At 37.2% G+C, this 20455-nt stretch overlaps 1 protein-coding gene across 1 annotated transcript; it reads left to right on the forward strand.

Moving 5' to 3' along the window:
- The first annotated feature begins 14198 nt into the window (after positions 1 to 14198).
- On the forward strand, positions 14199 to 17150 carry LOC141652817 (basic helix-loop-helix protein 80-like). Its single transcript, XM_074460423.1, has 7 exons — positions 14199 to 14558; positions 15144 to 15314; positions 15441 to 15506; positions 15609 to 15677; positions 15798 to 15890; positions 15999 to 16169; positions 17016 to 17150. The coding sequence occupies exons 1-7, from the start codon at positions 14235 to 14237 to the stop codon at positions 17124 to 17126; spliced, it is 1005 nt and encodes a 334-aa protein (XP_074316524.1). The 5' UTR covers positions 14199 to 14234; the 3' UTR covers positions 17127 to 17150.
- Positions 17151 to 20455: the final 3305 nt, after the last annotated feature.

Genomic DNA, 20455 nt, shown 5'->3' on the forward strand with positions numbered 1-20455 from the left:
CCAGTCCCCACCGGCCTCACCTGTCCTCCATATACCTCCCTCGGCCTAGTCAGCTCCTACGGCCCAACACATACCCACGGTTCAGTCACCATCTACGACCAACTTCTTCCCACCCTCGGCCCAGTCCCAATCTACGGCCCATCAACAAACCCAACCCATCATGTCTCCCTAAATGACAACACGAGCCCAACATGGTATTTTTAAGCCCAACCTGAACTACAAGTTATGCTCCACCAATACAACAACAGTCTCACCCATCCCTCAATGCTCCAAGACCGCTCTTAGTGACCCACATTGGAATCATGCCATGCATGACGAATTTGACGCACTCATAAAGAATAAGGCTTGGGTACTTGTGCCTCGACCCCCTAATGTTAATATTACGCGTTGTTTATGGTTGTTTAAGCATAAATTTAAAGCTAACGGTGATTTGGAGCGTTATAAGGCTCGCCTTGTTGTCAATGGCAGGTCTCAACAGGTGGGTGTAGATTGCGATCAGACTTTTAGTCCCGTGGTCAAACCTGCAACTATCCGAACTGTCCTTAGTCTTGCGGTTTCTCAAAACTGGTCCACCCGACAACTCGATGTCAAGAATGCCTTCCTTGATGGCCATCTTGCGGAGACGGTATATATGCATCAACCATCCGGGTTTCACGGCCGCCAACACCCTGACTTTGTTTGCCTTCTCAAAAAGTCCCTATACGGTCTCAAACAGGCCCCGCGAGCTTGGTATCAACGATTTGCAAATTACGTCTCCACTGTCGGTTTTCAGCATAGCAGGTGCGATAATTCCCTATTTGTTTACAGTGGCCCTAATGGCACGACATACATTCTTTTGTATGTCGACGATATTATTCTTACCAGATCCACTGCCTCTCTTTAAAAGAAAATTATGGAACAGCTACGCTCTGAATTTGCTATAACTGATCTTGGACCTCTTAATTATTTTCTGGGTATTTCTGCCGTACGACATTCAAAGGGTATGTTTCTTCATCAAAAGAAGTACGCCGAGGATATTATTGCTCGGGCACGCATGACGACGTGTAAACCCGCACAAACTCCGGTCGACACAAAATCCAAACTTGGTGCAAACGCGGGTGCTCCCGTCTCTGACCCGACTCTCTTTCGCATCCTAGCCGGCGCCCTTCAGTACCTCACATTCACCCGACCCGATATTTCATATGCCGTCCAACAAGTCTGCCTCTATATGCATGATCCCCGAGAAGCTCATTTTGGTGCACTTAAACGGATAATTAGGTATCTCCGAGGTACTTCTCCCTTTGGTTTACATTTGACTAAGTCCTCCATTACCACCTTAACTGCATATAGTGACGCCGATTGGGGTGGATGCCCGGACACTAGGCGCTCTACATCCGGTTATTGCGTCTTCATTGGCGATAATCTTGTCTCTTGGTCTTCGAAACGTCAAGTTACTACTTCCCGCTCCAGCGCCGAGGCCGAATACTGCGGGTCGCCAATGTTGTGGCCGAATCTTGTTGGCTACGTAATCTCCTCATTGAACTACAGACTCCGGTTCGCAAGGCCACTATAGTTTATTGTGACAACATATCCGCAATCTACTTAGTCGGGAATCCCGTCAATCATCAACGCACCAAACATATCGAACTCGACATACATTTTAATTTGTACGGGAGAAAGTGGCTCTCGATCAGGTTCACATCCGCCATGTGCCCTCACACTACCAATACGCGGACGTGTTCACCAAAGGATTGCCTAAGTTCCTCATTGACGATTTTCGTTCTAGTCTGAGCATCCGTCCATCTCCCGCTTCGACTACGGAGATGTAATAGAATATGAAATATTCTATACGTATATTATGTATAATTAGCATTGTAATCTTTATGATCCCTCTACCTAACTTAGAATATCATACTACCTAACTTAGAATATCATATCCCTTGATTAGTGGGATTGTATTAGCTAAGTATAGAAACTCTTATTGTATATATGAATATCATACTACCTAACTTAGAATATCATATCCCTTGATTAATGGGATTGTATTAGCTAAGTATAGAAACTCTTATTGTATATATGTTCACGAGATTGAATGAATAAGACTCAAGGGTTTATCTTCTAATAATTAGTGCCACCATTTAAGTAACTCGGCCCGTGCCAAACCCGACCCAAACATGACGTTTATTTCAAAAGTTACTTCCAAGTTATGAATGTGCGCAATGGGCTACGAAGAGCTATTTTCATTCCTTATTATTAGCTGGCAAATCCCTGGAAACATAACGTAGTAAACATCTTATGCATGCATATTAATCGTACTATATACTCCGTATTTCCTTGAATATTGAAGGGAACTGACCTAAATAAACCATATTAAGAAGCTATTATGTATTTTTCAAACTATCGACGTCTAAGTAGTCTATTTTCCACCGCAAATAATATACTCCCTCCGTCCCGGTCAATTATTGTCCTTTGGTCTTGGCACAAAGACCAAGAAATAAGAAGGGAGCCAATTATAAGATGACAAGTGGACTAAATTAGATGTGAAGGATCATACTATTCATCAAAGAAACTTGGGTACACCGGGTGTACCACGTCATCGTACACCCTAGCCAATAAGATCATTAGAACTATTCAAACTCTCCATAAAATAATGAAGCAAAATTCATGTGAAATATAATTAAAGGTTTATCATTGATTAGGGTGTACGATAATCTTGTACACCCGGTGTACCCAAGAATTTTTTCATTCATCAAATACAAAAGGACGACAAATGACCGGAACGGAGGGAGTATATGATCATGTAAAGTCTGATTCAACAAATCATAATCCCAAGCTTAATTGCTCGATCTCACAGACGATGTTCCGTGTTCGAAAATGAGATCAATGAGTTTATTCACTTGTATTTTAACCAAGTTCAGAACCCTGCTCCGTCACAAGTTCATTGTATTGCATATATGGAAGGAAAAGCTTACCTGAAAGATATGTGTCAATCTGAGTTATATAATAATAATAAATGTATGTTTGTCACATATTTGCTCGATTGTACGCAGTACGTACGTATTGTCTGTTCTCTCTTCCCCTCAATTCACGCGAGAGCTTATACAAATCTAAAAGACCATATTCAAAGTAGCAAATTTATTATAGTATTGTACCATTTTTTTTCTGAGGTGAAAAAAAAAAAAAAAAAAAAATATAGTATTGTACCATTTTAATCTTTCAATTCAAGGCGACAAAGCCATAAATGGACCACTTAGAGCTCGAGATACTATTTGGGCTCTAAGTGTTAGTGTTTCCTTCTCTGAAGTCTTGGCAACGTTTTTGGCGGTTTTCATCTGCATCCTTACCTACACGAAGTTTGCAGCGGTTGTGTAATCCTACACGAAGTTTGCAGCGGTTGTGTAATCCTGGGGTCGAATGCTATTGAGTTCGTGTGTAGTAGACGGACATAATCGACTTTAGGACAGTGACCTCAAGTCACGCCAACTTCTGTTACAGATAAGATCATTCATTTCCTTGTTTACTGTTTTACTACTACTCGCCTAAAACTAAGTACCATTTAGAAATGTTACGAAAACAAATTTTTCTCTAAATTATACTTCACTGTGATCACTAATTCATCTAATTGTATATAATAGGTTTGTTACAGTATATATCATTTTTAACGTATATTGATAAACAATTTAATCAATCACGGTTATATCACCCATCAGTGGCGGATTTAGGGGAGCTAGTAAGGATGCTTGTCCTCGCTAAAAAATAAACATCTTCCAATTTTTAGTCAAACAATTTGAATTTTTTCGAGTTTATTTTATGACATTACTTATTCACATTGTTTTACCTCTCTATGTAAGACCCCAACCTAAACCTCGGGTCGGGAGCGGTCACTCATGGTAACTCGTCAGGCTATGTACATGGCCCAAAGATCAACAAGGGTCTTTTTCGGCGCATTGTCCTCACTCATGCGAATCCCGGGAACCTTCCCAGGAGGTCACACATACTAAGACTACTTCCAACCAAGCACGTTTAACTATGAAGTTCTTTTGCATGGATAACCAGAAAAGAAAGTGCACTTTGTTTATATGAGTAGTATCCTCAATCCTTTTAAGCACTATCAGATTTTAAACGTATAAATTGATCTTTTCAAAGGGGTACCCAGCCCGAATAACGTCTTCGGTTCAGTGGAGTATTATACTCTAGGCGGGATGTCTGTTCTTATTCACCAAATTTTTGGATTCTATCGTGTTGGGTTTAGACTTTAGAGTGGCCTCGAGCAGATTCCATGGTTCGGGTCATTGCCAACTCTATTTATATACTTTCTCCATTTTCATATGATGTACCCATTTTATTAAAATACTCCACTCATATATTTAATAAATGGGTACATTATATAAAAACGGAGGAAGTAACATGAGAAACTATCTAAAATATGAGTAAGCATTTAGTGGGACGTACTCACGTACTACACAAATTTTCGTTTGTAACTAACAGTATCCGTTATAAGCTCGTGACAGATCAAATAAACCCACATAAATAGCTAAAAGACAAGTTAATTGTGACTCTAATTTTTAATTTATCTATCCATATGAATAATACTTAACCCGTCATAAACTTGTAACAGACATATCCGTCACAAGGGAAACTTACTAGAAGTACTAAAACCATTCAGTGAATACAAATGTACTTACAATTCAAGAAGCTACTAGTGTCCAACTCATTCATTTATGTCTTTAATTCTGTGGTGGTTACGTTCTCATACCTAGGATATGTTAAAAGAATAAAGCTCCAGCTCATATGAGTTACATAGGTAAGGATTTTATATTGGGAATCAGAGAAAAGTATTTCACTATGTAAAGAAATGACTTACTCTTTCTATTGTCAATTGGTTTTAGAGTGAAATCCTCTTGTACTTGTATTGTAGACTCTTTCTTCTTCGTTTGGGTACAGCACAAACCCGTTGTTAAATTTAACACATAATGCGTGTCGTATTCCATTTAATAATTTTGAAACTACTACTACAAATTTTTGTTCATCCAGGCCAGCTCCGAAGTGACGACTCATGCATGATGCATGTCCTTAGTGATCCGATACTATGTACATAGATAAAGTAAGTTGCTTAGGATAATGCAAAAACGTACGTGATGACTTTTGCAATGACTTAAATTTCCACATACTCTAAGTGTTTGTTGTGGGCTTGCATAATATAACATGCATGCACGCAGTACCGTCTGAGACCAGTTTTTTTTTTTTAGGTAAGAAAACTAGGTTGATCCTCTAGGGTAGGACCAACCGTCTGAGACCAGTTGAACCTATATACGGTGAATCGGTGTATAAGACCGCGATCAGCTATTTCGATCACATTGTAATTTGTATCAGACACAATGAAAATCCTTGACACGATAATTTTTGGTGTTCTTTGTTACGTGAAAGATATAATGGAATAAATAATTTCCTGTATGCTGCTCTTCAAGTAGTCCGTTACCTACAAAAAGATAGTCTGGGTCAAGGCATTCTTGTACGGTCCAATTGTGATCTTCAACTCCGAACCTATATATTGTTATGCCAATTGGTCTAATTGTCGTCTTAGTCAAAGGTGTTCTCTGAATTTTGTTCTATGGCGGCTTACACCACTTGCGAACTAAAATGACTTCGTGGCCTATTATCCTCTCTCGGTGTTCATCATTCCGAACCCATTTAACTCTTATGCTTTAGTCAATCAACTCTATACATCGCTCAAATCTCGTCTTTAACGAGTGCATAAGACATATCAAGGTAGATTGTCATTTAATCTTTAATGAAATCATACTCCGTATTTTCTTCTCCCCAAAAAAAAGGTTTATCATATTTTTCATGTCTAGCATGGACCGTTGTTATGTTTTGGGAGAAGATAGTCTTTAAATTCTCAAGGTGTTGTGGCTTTCTATATGACAGTTCATAACTTCATATACAAATTAAAGGTGCGCCCACTAATGGCTGCTTAAAGCTAATATTGAACTTAGATCGAGCATAAGTGGATAGAATTCTAAGGCCTTCTGCTTTGCACGTTTATTGAATGGCCTTAAATTTTTAACCGTTAATGGTGCAAACTCATCTTCTATATTGGTGGTAGAGTTGTCATTGGGCCATGCTGGGCCAGCCCGCGTGCCGGCCCATTGTGCCTTCCCCAAAAAATGGCCTGGCCCAGGCACGGATATTGGGCTGGCCGTGCCGTGCCGTGCCGTGCCTGGCCCACTCACCCAAATCCCCGCCACGGCCCGCTTTTGGCACGCCCAATTTCGTGCTCGGGCCGTGCCTGGCCCATGGGCTAATCGTGCCTAGCACGTGGGCCGGCCCAATAACCTTAGTATTTTTTTCTAAATACACTTTTATTTATATAAATAATGAATATTAACGATTTAAATATATATTTTATTAAATATTAATGTACTTGATGTCTTGATTAGTTGATTACTTATATTTTTAATGTAATAGATTTAATTAAATAATTAAAAAACGATATTAAAAAATGGAATTTAATTAAATAATTAAGAAACGGGCCAAATCTCGGACCGTGCCGTGCTAGGCACCCTGTGCCTGATTCGTGTCGAACCCTCCGTGTTTGGGCCGTGCCGTGCCTAGGCACGGGAATTTCCAAAAAATGCAGCCGCGGCCCGCCTCAAACCCGTTCGTGCCGTGTCCGTGCCATCAGTATTATTCATCCGTGCCGTGTCGTGCCCGTGCCGGACTCGTGCCGTGCCCGTGCCGCCCGCCTTAGCCCGGCCCGGATTGCCATCTCTAATTGGTGGTGAAAAGGTGAAAGATAATTTTATAAGTGTTCACTGTTCATAATAGTACTAGATTTTTTGGGAAGGAGACCAAAAGTAAACCTGCGAGGGCTTGACCTAAAACGGACAATATCGTACTATTATGGGCAGTGGATACCGACGCAGTAGAGGCCTAATGGAAGGTATTCACGCTTCCGCACAACAAATGATATCAGAGCCTAAGGTTAAACTTGGGCCTAGGCCCCACAACGTACAAATGGTGGAGCTTGAAGAGCAGAACAGATAACATTCGCGAGTCATGGACGCATGGGCTCGATCTGGCAGATTGTTTGACTTAAAGTTGGCGTACACTGTAAGGCATGGAACTCCTACCTCGAGGTGGAGTCTTGAGCAAGCCCGGTCTAGGTCAAAATGGATGAAAGGTACCATAAGTCTTGTGAGACAAAGACCATTTGTGTAGAATTGCTAATCAGGTAGGCCTTTATCAGGTTAGGTACAGGTCCAGTGGATCCTTTTCAGGTTGGATGCCAGCGACTATTCTGTTCTAGGACTTTTGATGTGGCGGACCCAATTCAGGGTGTATTGGAGGAAGAGGAGTTCGATATGCATGTGTATCACAGCCCCAAGAAGGACGCATGGACATGAAGGGCCAGGAGCATGTAGAGTACTCACATCACTAGGCGGTGACATGTGGTGCAGACATGGCTAGGTAGCATGCATGGTCTGTCGGCTAAGGAGAGGTTATCAAGACTTGGTGCGTGATGCTTGGGGTGCTTAGAAATTGGCTGGGGCTGTATGGTGTGGGAGTTCTCTATAGAGATCAAGGTCCGAGTGAATATGATGGTTTTTGGTTTGAGGGAGGATTGTTAAAGTGCAAACTCATGTCCCACATCCGTAGTATAAAGGTGAAATGTCAACTTTATAAGTGTTCAGAGAATATAATAGTACAAGACCTTTTGGAAAGGAGTCCAAGAGTAAATCCGTGAGGGCTTGACCCGTGGACAATATCTGTGATACCCAGGATATTTAAGGACTCTTTTGACTGACCATTTGACAAAGAAAGACCTTAGGAAGGAATAGGTGGGAGACTAGGTTAGAATAGGCACCTTACAGGAGTGTTTACTCTACCTAGCAGAGACTACTCGGCCGAGTATTGTTTATACTCGACCGAGTAGAGCCTACTAGGCCGAGTATGCCAGTACTCGACCAAGCATGGCTGCTGTTGACGCATTAATATAAAAACGCAAGTTCGCGAGATTCATTTTATTTCTCATTTCTCGACCGTTCCTCTTCCTCTAACCCTAGCCTATCTCTCTCTCTCTCTCTCTCTCTCTCTCCTATCACCCCTACCTCCATACATTCTTTTGTATGTGGCCTACACCTCAACCATGGGAAGGACGGGATTTGCATAGGAAGGATGCGTGCGTGGTCGTTGTCCGTGTCACCGTCGGTCTGCGTTATTAGGTAAGCCACTGCCTTGTAGCCTCTTTCAGTAGATTGTTTGGAATAGTTGTATAATAGGTTGTGGTCACCGTTGTAGGATGCGTTTCGGAGTCTTATTTAGCTATATGTGGATGCATTTCGTGGTTGGCAATGAGGTAGGGTTTTTCTACTCAATCTCTGTTAATTGAATTGAGATGTTATCGTATTGTGATTATTGTTATCTGCTGATCATCGGAGTGATGGCGTTGTGGTGGTAGTTGTGATGTTGTGGTATTATGATGATTGTGGTGGAGTCACTTGCGGGAGTGGCTTCGCACCCTAGTTTGCCCTCCGTGGAACCCGTCACGGGAGAGGATGTGCACATTAAGGGACAGGGATATCGCTCGTTGATGAGCGGAGTTTAGGTGGGGATTGGCTGCGGCCCCCCCTTGGCGGCGAGGATTACCTGTTGCGATGGGTAATCTGGCAGGGCTACACACCTTGGTGTGTAGTCAGTTACTGTGTGAGATTCTGGAGATCGGAGATGGTGGATGATCATCTGGTTGTTTATCTTGTTTGTCTTATTCGATTATACAGTACTAACCCCGTGTTATGTTTTCAAAACTGTGTTGATCCATTCGGGGATGGTGAGAAGTTGGCTTAGCAGGTACAGTGAGTCTGTTGTTGCTGGGCATGAAGGGAGTCGAGTCATCACACTTCTGGTCTAGAAATGCAGAGACATGAGTACTAGTAGTCCTTATCCTTACATGTAATCAGTTTTGTATATGGTTGTAAAGAGTACTTAAATATAATATAAATGTTCTTTTATTGTCTATTTGATCTACTAACTCGGGTAACCGAGATGGTAACACCTTCATATACTGGAATGGTCCTTGGTAAGGTATCCTGGTGTACGGGGGTGTTACACATATTGGGTATGGATTATCTCGAGCCAGTAACGGGTCTCATCAATTACCGTTATGTTGATCATTGTTAGGTCGAGTCATCATCAGGTGACAATTCGGGATGAGTATGGCTTGGTTGAGTAGCGTGTCAGATCATCAACATACATTTTTTCATATACTTCCTTTGTTATTTTATATATAATGTTTTGCAATTTCAAGATAAGGCTTTGACTCAATATTTTCAAAAATATATTCGTTCAAAAATTATAATATTTAATTTTATATTTTAAAAGATATCGAAAAGAGAAGTGAGTGTCTCGAAATGTGAGAAAGTCCGTATACAAAAACAGAGGGAGTATATAATAAATTTGGATTGATAACTTCACATCTAAACAATGTATAAATGTATTTATTTTAGTTTTAAGCGAAAAAATAAGAAGAATATAGATTTGGTCATGTTCTAACCATTTGTTATCAATCAGTCACCCATTCCGAGTCAATATCGAGTCGCGGATCAGTTCTGGTCAATTTAGATTGGATTTGGGCCGGATTAGGGCAAATGTATAAGTTTTCTACCAGTTATTGGTTTAAACTCAGGTGAGATTGGTTTTAGTTCAACCAGTTCGTTCTCGATACTTGTCGAGTCCGGGTCAAGCTACTTTTGTAGCACTGGACTATACGTATCATTATTCATTATGTAACCAATGCGTCAGTTTGTAAACTTCACCCACCCCAATCATATTTTAGCTTTGATTAAAATAATTTCCAAGAATAAAAAGATAAACAAATAATTAGAACGGTGTATGCGATTATCTTTCAATTCAATTAAGAATTCGATCAAGGTCCTAAAAATGTCATTTTTTTACATAGTAATGCAAGGTCTTGTTATAATCTCAATTTAAAAGGAATGTCCTCATTATTAGTTAAGTGTTCGCTTGCTATATGGTTACGACCTAGCTTTATTCACCTGAGGTTTAACAATAAAAAGTTGGTTTCACTTAGAACTGTTACACTATATGTGTTTTACGTTTAAAATGAGTCATATACTAACTCATATTAATCAGGTCCAACAACGTACGACATCGTAATATTATTAAACAATCTGTTTTGCTTATAACCATTCTGTTTTACTTATAACCATTGTGACTTACAACGAAGTAGTGACACACATCATCCCCATTTTTTTTAAGAGTGAGGTGGAACATGAAATAGTTACAATAACATCACCATTTACCACACACTTGATTATGTTATAAATCAGTTACAAATCCAATAATATAAAGATGTCAATATTATTCTACGTTATAATCCATGGAGCAGGAAACACAATAGGACAAAATGACATTATCACGAAGGAGACGTAACTTAACAATTCTAACATGGAAATTAAAAGTGTTCTAAGTTCAATGGATTTACCTAATTAACCATTGGCTTCCTTTGGTGACTTTAATTTCTATTTTGGTTAGCATATGGAAGAGAGTTTGTCTCAATCACTTGCCAAATTTAGAGGCCTCCATTCCCACTAAAGTCCTTCCTAAAAATAGAGAATTTTAATTTGGGGACATTGCTATTTTAGTTAAAGAAAACGAATTAGAGTGTGAGATATGATAAGCCCTTTAGTATCATGTGTGCCTTGTGTCTATACTATTTGTCTAAATTCTATTGAAAAAAGACGAAAAGAGTCACCATATTAACTTTTAGTTGAGGCATTTCATACAACCGATATCAAAAATTTTTATCTTTTTTTTTTTGAGCAAATAGCATAATTTTTAATTAGTCTAAAAGGGTCTTAAAATTCATATCTTAGGAGATTTCAACTCCTAAAAGTAAAAATTTCATGTTGAAAATAAATTAAAGTTATACTCGTAAATAATAAATGACATTGTAAAAGCACATGCCAAATGTAGTTAAAGAACATTAATTTCATATGAGACAAACATTCAACATGATAGGTAGTCACCCAGGATATTTAAGGACTCTTTTGACCGACTCTTTGACCAAGAAAGACCTTAGGAAGGAATAGGTGAGAGACTAGGTTAGAATAGGTAATTTACAGGGGCGTTTACTCGACCTAGCAGAGACTACTCGGCCGAGAATGCCAGTACTCGACCGAGTATGGCTGCTGTTGACGCATTAATATAAAAACGCAAGTTCGCGAGATTCATTTTATTTCTCATTTCTCGACAGTTCCTCTTCCTCTAACCCTAGCCTATCTCTCTCTCCTATCACCCCTACCTCCATACATTCTTATGTATGTGGTCTACACCTCAACCATGGGAAGGACGGAATTTGCATAGGAAGGATGCGTGCGTGGTTGTTGTCCGTGTCACCGTCGGTCTGCGTTATTAGGTAAGCCACTGCCTTGTAGTCTCTTTCAGTAGATTGTTGGGAATAGTTGTATAATAGGATGTGGCCACCGATGTAGGATGCATATCGGAATCTTACTTGGCTATATGTGGATGCATTTTGTGGTTGGCAATGAGGTAGGGTTTCCCTACTCAGTCTCTGATAATTGAATTGAGATGTTATCGTATTGTGATTATTGTTATCTGCTGATCATCGGGGTGATGGCGTTGTGGTGGTGGTTGTGATGTTGTGGTATTATGATGATTGTGGTGGAGTCACTTGCGACAGTGGCTTCACACCCTAGTTCGCCCTCCGTGGAACCCGTCACGGGAGGGGATGCGCACATTAAGGGACATGGATATCGCTCGTTGATGAGCGGGGTTTAGGTGAGGATTGGCTGCAGTCCCCCAATGGCGGCGAGGATTACCTGTTGCGATGGGTAATCTGCCAGGGCTACACACCTCGGTGTGTAGTCAGTTACTGTGTGAGATTCTGGAGATCGGAGATGGTGGATGATCATCTGGTTGTTTATCTTGTTTGTCTTATTCGATTATACAGTACTGACCCCGTGTTAGCAGGTACAGTGAGTCTGTTGCTGTTGGGCATGGAGGGAGTCAAGTCATCACGCTTCTGGTCTAGAAATGCAGAGACATAAGTACTAGTAGTCCTTATCCTTGCATGTAATCAGTTTTGTATATGGTTGTAAAGAGTACTTAAATATAATATAAATGTTCTTTTATTGTCTATTTGATCTACTATCTTGGGTAACCGAGATGGTAACACCTTCATATACTGGAATGGTCCTTGGTAAGGCATCCTTGTGTACGGGGGTGTTACAATATCGTACTATTATATACAATGGACACCATTGCAGCAGAGGTCCAACAGAAGATATCAACACTTCTGCACAATATTAACAATATACTTCTCTCAATTGTTCATCAAAGCAATTGACCGAGACACCCCAAACTCAATTATACCATTAGTCATGGGAGTATTTTTGTATTTACTTGAAGAATAGAATTTGATTAAAGTGTCGTTTGTTTACTCTTTGTAGATCATGGGAATTGAAAACTTCCATGAATTGCAAAAAAGGGAGGCTGTTTGGTTGTCAATTTTTTTTTTTTTTTGTTAATAATCATAGGAATTTCGAAAGGCTACATAAATGGGGAAATTGTATATTTGTATTACCTACTCCCCCTAAATGGTTGAAAACTCCTGTGGAATTAACTTCTACATCCACAACTAAACGACTTTTTGAATTCATGAGAATTTGTATATAAGAAAATAATTCACATAAATTAAATTTTCTAATCTTAATCCAATTCCTTGATTAACCAAACGATACCTAAATTTACACCAAATCTCACTTATACCTTTAGTCATGGGAGTTCTTTGCAAGTGGGCAAACTTTTTATACATTTTTCTTAAAAATACCTTTGATACTCTTAGCTATAACTAATCATGATTCATGACCAAGTGAACTTGATCCCAAAAAAACTGATTACTATTATATGATTGAAAACCCGATTATGAGTTACTTGAGTTGCACCTAAAATTCGATTTAATAGGGATCAAATTAAATTGAACTGAATATGCGATGATAAGTGAATCTAAGTATATTTGAACTTTTTCAAACTGAAGCGGCTGACGCAAATTAAAAGAAACTCAAGTTCTTATGAGAACACCATCACTTTGTTAGTTTCTAGTTATATCTTTGTTTAATTGTGATATATTTTGAATTATTATATTCCTAACGAACTCAATAGCAATATGATCTAAACTCACCTGATTTAATATTGGCTCGTCCCGATTTGATCCGAACTCGATCCAAAATACCTCAATATGATTAGTTTGACCAAAACCAAAAGAACATGAACTAAATTGAACTGAAATCAAAATGAAGGTGGGCTTGAGTAACTTCAATACGCATTAACTTGATTAGAATCCGAACAGAACGAATCATTTACCTGATCTAGTTATTGTTATCATAGTCAAATTGGTTTTAAAGAGCATCATCTTTATTCACTTTTTGTAATAACTCATTGTATTGAACTCGTAAATCGAATTTTAACATTATTTTCGTGAAACCAATAAAGTTGCTGATTTTATAGCATCTATATATTGGACATTCATGTCCAACACTTTTGAGGTGGCTTCAAAGCCGGTGGCTTCAACTTACCTCACTCGTTCAAAAGGATGAGATAGGGTAATCGTAACCTTAAAGGATCAATCTAGTTTCTTAGCTTATCAAGAAAAAAAAGGGTAATAATAAATACAACCCACTGAGTTGTATTTAAAAAACCAAAGAGGAAATAAATTCTTAATAAATGCATTGATTGTATTGGTTAATGTGTAATTTAGTTCTTAATTCCTAAATTAATACCCAAATTAGAAGGTATTTAATGCTTAAATACAACCCAATGAGTTGTATTTAGCATTACCCAAAAAAAAACCTGAGAGACGGTCTCTTAATAAGCTTTATTGAGAGACTATTGTACAATTTTAAGAAGAAGTGGTACTAAAAGTAATAAAATAGGTACAAATCATGATTAATAATAAAATGGGTACATTTATTATGTAAATAGGTACGAAATTATTTTGTACGATCAACAACAAAAGGGGTACGAAATACAAATAAAAGGGTACGAAAAATTGGTCTCATAATAGTTTAGTGAGAGACCGTCTCTCCCAAGTTCCGGTGGAAAAAAAAAACATATTGAGTGTGTTTCTCTTTCTTCTACAAACTTTATAAATACCTCAATCACCTGAAAACATCAATCAAACAACATCAACAAAATTCTCTGATAATTCATAAATAATGGCAGCTTTTTCATCATACCAACAACCTGCATTTTTTCCTGATACTACCCTTTTGCCTACTGAATTTATCCCAAATTATCATCAGTTATACTCATCTTTTGGGATGTATCAAAGTAATCAAGAGGGTTCTTCAATTGAAAGTAGTTGTGTTGAACAACAAAGCATTCATAATGAAACTTGTATGGTAGAAAAACAGAGTACACAGAGTTTAGTAATGGCTGACAAAACCTTAAGTGGTGAGCAAGTCACTCAAAATTGGGTTCCTGATGTTAAGAAGAGGAAGTCTAGAAATGGGTCTTCCTTAAATTCTGCTAATTCTAAGGTGAACGTTTAGGCAAGGCCGTCTAATAGCAAGTTCAAAACGTTCTCAGAATTAAGCTAGTTAGCTAAATGTCCATATTCAAGTACCATCTACTATATAAAATATCTATTTTCTATTATATGGGACCTCAAATGTTCTTTTAAAATTGGGTCTCGTAAATTTATTTGACGGCTGAGTTTATAAACATGAGATTCTAGTATAAAGTCTAACATGGTCAATTTTTGAATTATTGACCATGGAAGTCAAAACCAATCTTGTTTAGGTTAAAATGTTACTCTTGGTCAATGTAACTAGCATTTTGGAATGTTCTTATGGTTAGTGACTTAGTGCTATTATCAATTACTATATGATCAAAATTTGACCACTTTGTTGCGAATAAGATTATCTAGGTTAGCTGATAAAGTCACTTGAAATGACACTAAATTAAAATGTAGTCTCGTAGTTTCGGAACTTGATAGGGATAAAATTGTTCTCATGACTGAATTTAGAAAAAATGTGACGGATAAAGTTACGTACATACCTTGGTAGTAGTCGAATTTCGAAATGCATATTATCACTTAATTATTTACATAATTTATATTTTAGGATGTGAAACAAGTGAAATCCAAGAAATCGAAGGAAGAAAAAGGATCGATGAATGATGATAAAAAGGACAAAAATGGAAAAAACAATGTCAATGAAGAACCTCCAAAGGGTTACATTCATGTTAGAGCAAGGAGAGGTGAAGCCACAGATAATCACAGCTTAGCTGAAAGGGTATTTTAGTCTTTTCACTATCCTTACATTTGTACTGTGATAACTTTTTATTAAAGAATGTTCACATTTTATCATAAAATGGTTACCTTTTATCCGCGTTAACTCATTAATAAATGATATATATAGGTTAGGAGAGAAAAAATCAATAAAAAGATGAGGACATTGCAAGCTCTTGTGCCTGGTTGTGACAAGGTGGGCTAGCTTAATTGTTATGTGATTGATTACATTTTAACAATAATCTTTGTTACTAGTCTTCTCACTAACATCTTCCACGTGTCTTTTATCTACCTTTAGGTCATGGGGAAGGCCATTGTGTTGGACGAAATTATTAATTATGTGCAATCGCTACAAAATCAAGTCGAGGTATATATATAATTTACGTACCTATTATTAGTACGATAATTAAAGTGATTACAATAATCTTGTAAATCTTTGTCTATTAACTTCTTATCGTGTGCCCTGGTTATTTGGCTTTTATCACAGTTCTTGTCAGTGAAGCTAGCGTCTTTAGACCCAACGGTTTACACACCCGGGCTAATGGATCTCGACCCTATGATATTCGGAGCAGAAGTACAGGTACTGTTACAATACAGTCTAAACTATTCAATAATTTTTTTTTTCTTGTAGAAGCATACAACTTGAACAATAATTATTTTTATTTGGGTCACTAACTTGAAAATTCAGGGCATGAACAATAATATGGAATTATCAATTCCAATAATGCAATCCACTACTGCAAGTCCTGTTACTACTAGCTCAACATTTAGTCCAACCTTCCCTAATAATCCTCATGTTGATGCCTCTACCAACTTGCTTCAACATGATGAGCTTAACCCTAATTTCCTTCTTTTAGAGGTAATAATATATACAAATTCATCTTTTAGTGCTTATTTTCCAAGTTAAATGGTCATTTGTAATTTGGATAAACTCGTCGAATAATAATACTTCCTCTGTCCCGGTCATTTGTTGTCCTTTTTCATTTTAAGGTGTCTCAATCATTTGTTATCCTTTCTATTTTAAGAATGAATTTGATGAGTAATTTGATCATTTACACTCAGTTTACTCCACTTGTCATTTAGTAATTGACCCTCTCCCCTTTTTCTTGGTCTTTGTGCCAAAAACAAAGAGAACAAATGACCGGGATGGAGGGAGTATCAGCTAACTTATCGTGTGGTAAAAGGTTGATCATGACCATGTTGTTTAATAGGGTCTCTCAAATTCGGTTATCAAAATATAAAAAATGTTTATATTCAGGAATATCAGGATAAATCTTTGTAGTAGCAAGTATTATGACTATAACCACGAGTCCATGACGACCTTAGAGTACGATCTAAATGAGAAGATCACGGGCTTGTTTAATCAGGGCTCTCAAGTTCGATTATCATAATATAAGAAAGTGGAATATCAGGATAAATCTTTTTAGTAGTAAGTATTATGACTATAACCACGAGTCCATGACGACCTTGGAGTACATACAATCCAAACGAGAAGATCCCATGCATAAAAAAACATCGTAACCATTAATTAGTAATAAGGTTCAAAAATCACGTCCGACAATATTTTGTAACATCATTGTACGTAATATGCCAAAATTAGGTTTTGTAACGACCTTAATATGTAACATCAACTACTTAAGTAGAAATTATAACATTTTTGAACTTATTGTACATGACTAATAAACAAAAATGATGTCATTTTCAGGATAATGATGGGAGTTCATACTGGCAAGGAGTAAATGACCAAGAACTACAAAGCATTATTAATCAATTTGAATTTGGATTAACTGGCAACAACTTGTGTTCTTTACAATAATCAACAATACCTCGGTTCATCTACCACGACATCATCAACTATATGTTTATGTTTTAGTCCAGCCAGAGTGTCCGTTTACTACTGTTTACTACCGCTTTGATGGAGGGGGTGTATTAGAGAATAGTAGATTGATTAATATATTAGTAAAGATATTATTATGGACATTATAATTATATCCTATAGAATATTCTTGAAGTATCTCCAAGACAGTTTACCATATATTGTAATCGATTTCATTAATAATAATCACCTCATTATATGGTCTTACATTTTTAATTATTATTCCCGTTGTCTTGGTCATCTGTTTATTTTTTATATTCTTTTTTATGAATATTTTAATTAAAAAAAAGTAAACAAATGATTGAGACGGGAAAGTCCATTATAAGATGGATATAACGTAGTGTACCAAATTAAGGTTGAGGACCATTTGTAATACCATTTCCCCAAACATTGAAACACATTCAATGTTTTTAATTCATTTGTTGATCAATATTTACATGTGATATTGCATTGTAAACTACGGAGTATTACAAAGAATTTGGATGAGGGTTGATATGATAGTTTTTGGCCACCATTCTTTTGGCTTTTTCAATGTTTACACGACATAAATGTTTCTTTGTTGGGTTACATACATTTGTTTTTATTATAGGGTTATTTTAATGTCTTGTCTTTGCTTTTTTATAATAAAGCGTTTTGCTTGTGACGGGTTAATTCCGCCACAAGCTGAAAACCTCTTACAAAAAAGGAGAAGAGACAAGGTGAGACACTTCCTATGTGCTTCCCCACTCACCTATCATGGATATTTTGTGAGAGAAAATGGTATCCGTCACAAGCTTGTGACGAATATCGCCGTTTTCAAGGAGATTTTGTGTTTTTATAAATACAGCTTGTGTCTTGTTGTCTTTCTTATCAAAGGCTACAGGCTATGTAGCTACAGGCTACAGGCTACAGCTTCTATTTATAGTAATAATTAGAAAACTTAGCCATGCAGTTATGTTACCTCATTAGCATACATAGGTAAAATATTTACTTTTGGTAAAAACAAGCCACGTTGTTTTGCCATGCATAAGAAAAAGAGTATATTATCAATTATACTTATTTATACCCATCAATTTTTCAATTATTTCCACGTTCATTTTTTTTAAAATTTACACCCAAATTATTGCCCGGGTTATAATTTGAGCCAAATCTCTCTCTATTTCCAAAAAAATGGAGAGGTCATTACCCATCAATCGCTCAGATTGTATCCTGTTAACATTGAACAGTTCACGATTTATGCATAAAAATAAAGGGTTAATAGAGTATAGATGAGATAATATTATTAAATGGGTTATTGAGAGAAATGAAGAGAAAAGAAATTAAGAGAATCCTTGTTGATCTATCGGTGTTGATACACTAGAAACCCTGTTCGAAGTATTCACTCGAGGCCCTAAATTACGACCACTAAATACTAATTCTTCCACGAACTAGAAATGACCCTTCTTCGTTCTTCATTTTCATGAACCAAAACTTAATTAAATCGGAGAAAGGATATCGAAATTCTAATACATAACACTGTATATTTAAGGTACAATTTTCACTGTTAGATTTGAGTAGCGACCCTAAGACTAAGTCAATCGGAGTGTAATTTATCAACTATATTACTCAATAAAATTGAGAGAGAAAACAATGAAACTATGCATATCCCCTAAGAAATTCAGAAAAATTAATGAATTATTGATATAGTAAAACCAAAAATAAATAAAGATTAATGATAAATAAAAGATTAATGATAAAAAAAGTCATTATGTAAAATAGATAATACTCCCTCCGTCCCGGTCAATTATTGTCCTTTTATTTTGGCACAAAAACCAAGGAAAGAGGAGAGGACCAATAACTAAATGACAAGTAGAACAAATTGAATGAGAATGATCAAATTACTTTTTAAGTTCATTCTTAAAATAGAAAGGACAACAAATGATTGAGACACCCCAATATGGAAAAGGACAACAAATGACAGGGACAGAGGGAGTAACTTATCGGAATGAAGGAGATAACTTCAATAAAATTGGAATAAGTTTATATAGGTATTCTTTTAATAACAAGTCTTGCTTAAGACGTAATTATCGGTCTTAAGCTTATGACGGCTTAAATATTACTCACATGGGTATATAGGACAAATCTTTTACTTTTTTCAATGCGTTTTACTTTTATCATATTCAATCACACGAATATCCGTCTTAAATGAGAATTTGTGTTCTTTCATATACAAAAAAAAGGTGTTAACGGTAGGATAAAAACAAAAGAAATAACAAAGATGAGGAAAAGCCAATAAACAGATGGTTAGTTAGATGGAATGAAGAAGAGATTGTCAGTGTATTTTTTGGGCCTTATTATTAAATATGCGGAACAAAGGCTGGACTCAAATTTTGTGGCCCTTTTGATTATGGGCCCTTCTGTGACGAACTGAACTGCACGCGATCTACGGGCCGCCCCTGTTCTTCCCTTGTACAGTCGATTACCAAAAAAAATAGAAGGAAGATTTAGTGATATAAATCCTTCATTTTTGTTTAGGTAATTTTTACCGAATTTAGGTTATGCGAGGTTAATGTGGTCTTACTCGTTGTACGTTGGTTGATTATTTATGTTAATCCAAAATAAAGGAATAAAGTAAGTAAATAAGGTTGAAACGTAAGATTTGGTGACGCGGAAAACCCAATGTGGGAAACGACAGCAGGAAGGGACGGTACCCTTGTTAATGTGAGATTGAGTACATTGGAGACGGAATATAATTCTAGCTAGCACAATGTATTGCGTGTGTGTATGTGAGATCTTGAATGCATTTCTTGTTTACTTCCTTGGCTATTTATAGGGTAAGAACCCTAGATGAGTCCTACCCGGATTATGGTAAGGAATATTAGCTCTATCACAACTCTTTTCATAATCGGATCTCCCTCCTCCGTTCTCCCTAATCTCCCTGAATTCTCCCTAAGATCTCTCTGAAGGCTTTCCAAAACACGGGACTCCTCCATCAATGGGCTTCTCTATTCTCAAGCGCTCCCTGGCCCAAACCTCTAAGCAGATTCTTCTTTGTACTTGGACTCCTCTTGCTTGTTCTTCATTCACGGCCCAACTCTTTAATAAGGACCAAGTGAACTTGCCCCCATTAGGTCAAGATGCAAATTTTAGTCCAAACAATTTTGTTTCTAATTCATTGTACTTACCTAATGAACTTATGAACCCATGAAATAATAGAGAGAGAAAAAAAAAGTCTCATTACACTCTTTTCGGTCTAATTTTTTTGTGTAAAATATTCTGTACTAGATCTCCCTTGAATAATGTTAAAACAA

The sequence above is a fragment of the Silene latifolia genome, chromosome 4, assembly GCF_048544455.1.
Source record: "Silene latifolia isolate original U9 population chromosome 4, ASM4854445v1, whole genome shotgun sequence".
NCBI lineage: Eukaryota > Viridiplantae > Streptophyta > Magnoliopsida > Caryophyllales > Caryophyllaceae > Silene > Silene latifolia.

Bases quoted from the DNA above. Each gene is read 5' to 3' on its own strand.
- LOC141652817 (XM_074460423.1), top strand. From the start codon at position 14,235: ATGGCAGCTTTTTCATCATACCAACAACCTGCATTTTTTCCTGATACT. The intron at 15,315-15,440 runs GTATTTTAGTCT...TGATATATATAG, and splicing joins ATCACAGCTTAGCTGAAAGG to GTTAGGAGAGAAAAAATCAA. The intron at 15,507-15,608 runs GTGGGCTAGCTT...ATCTACCTTTAG, and splicing joins TTGTGCCTGGTTGTGACAAG to GTCATGGGGAAGGCCATTGT.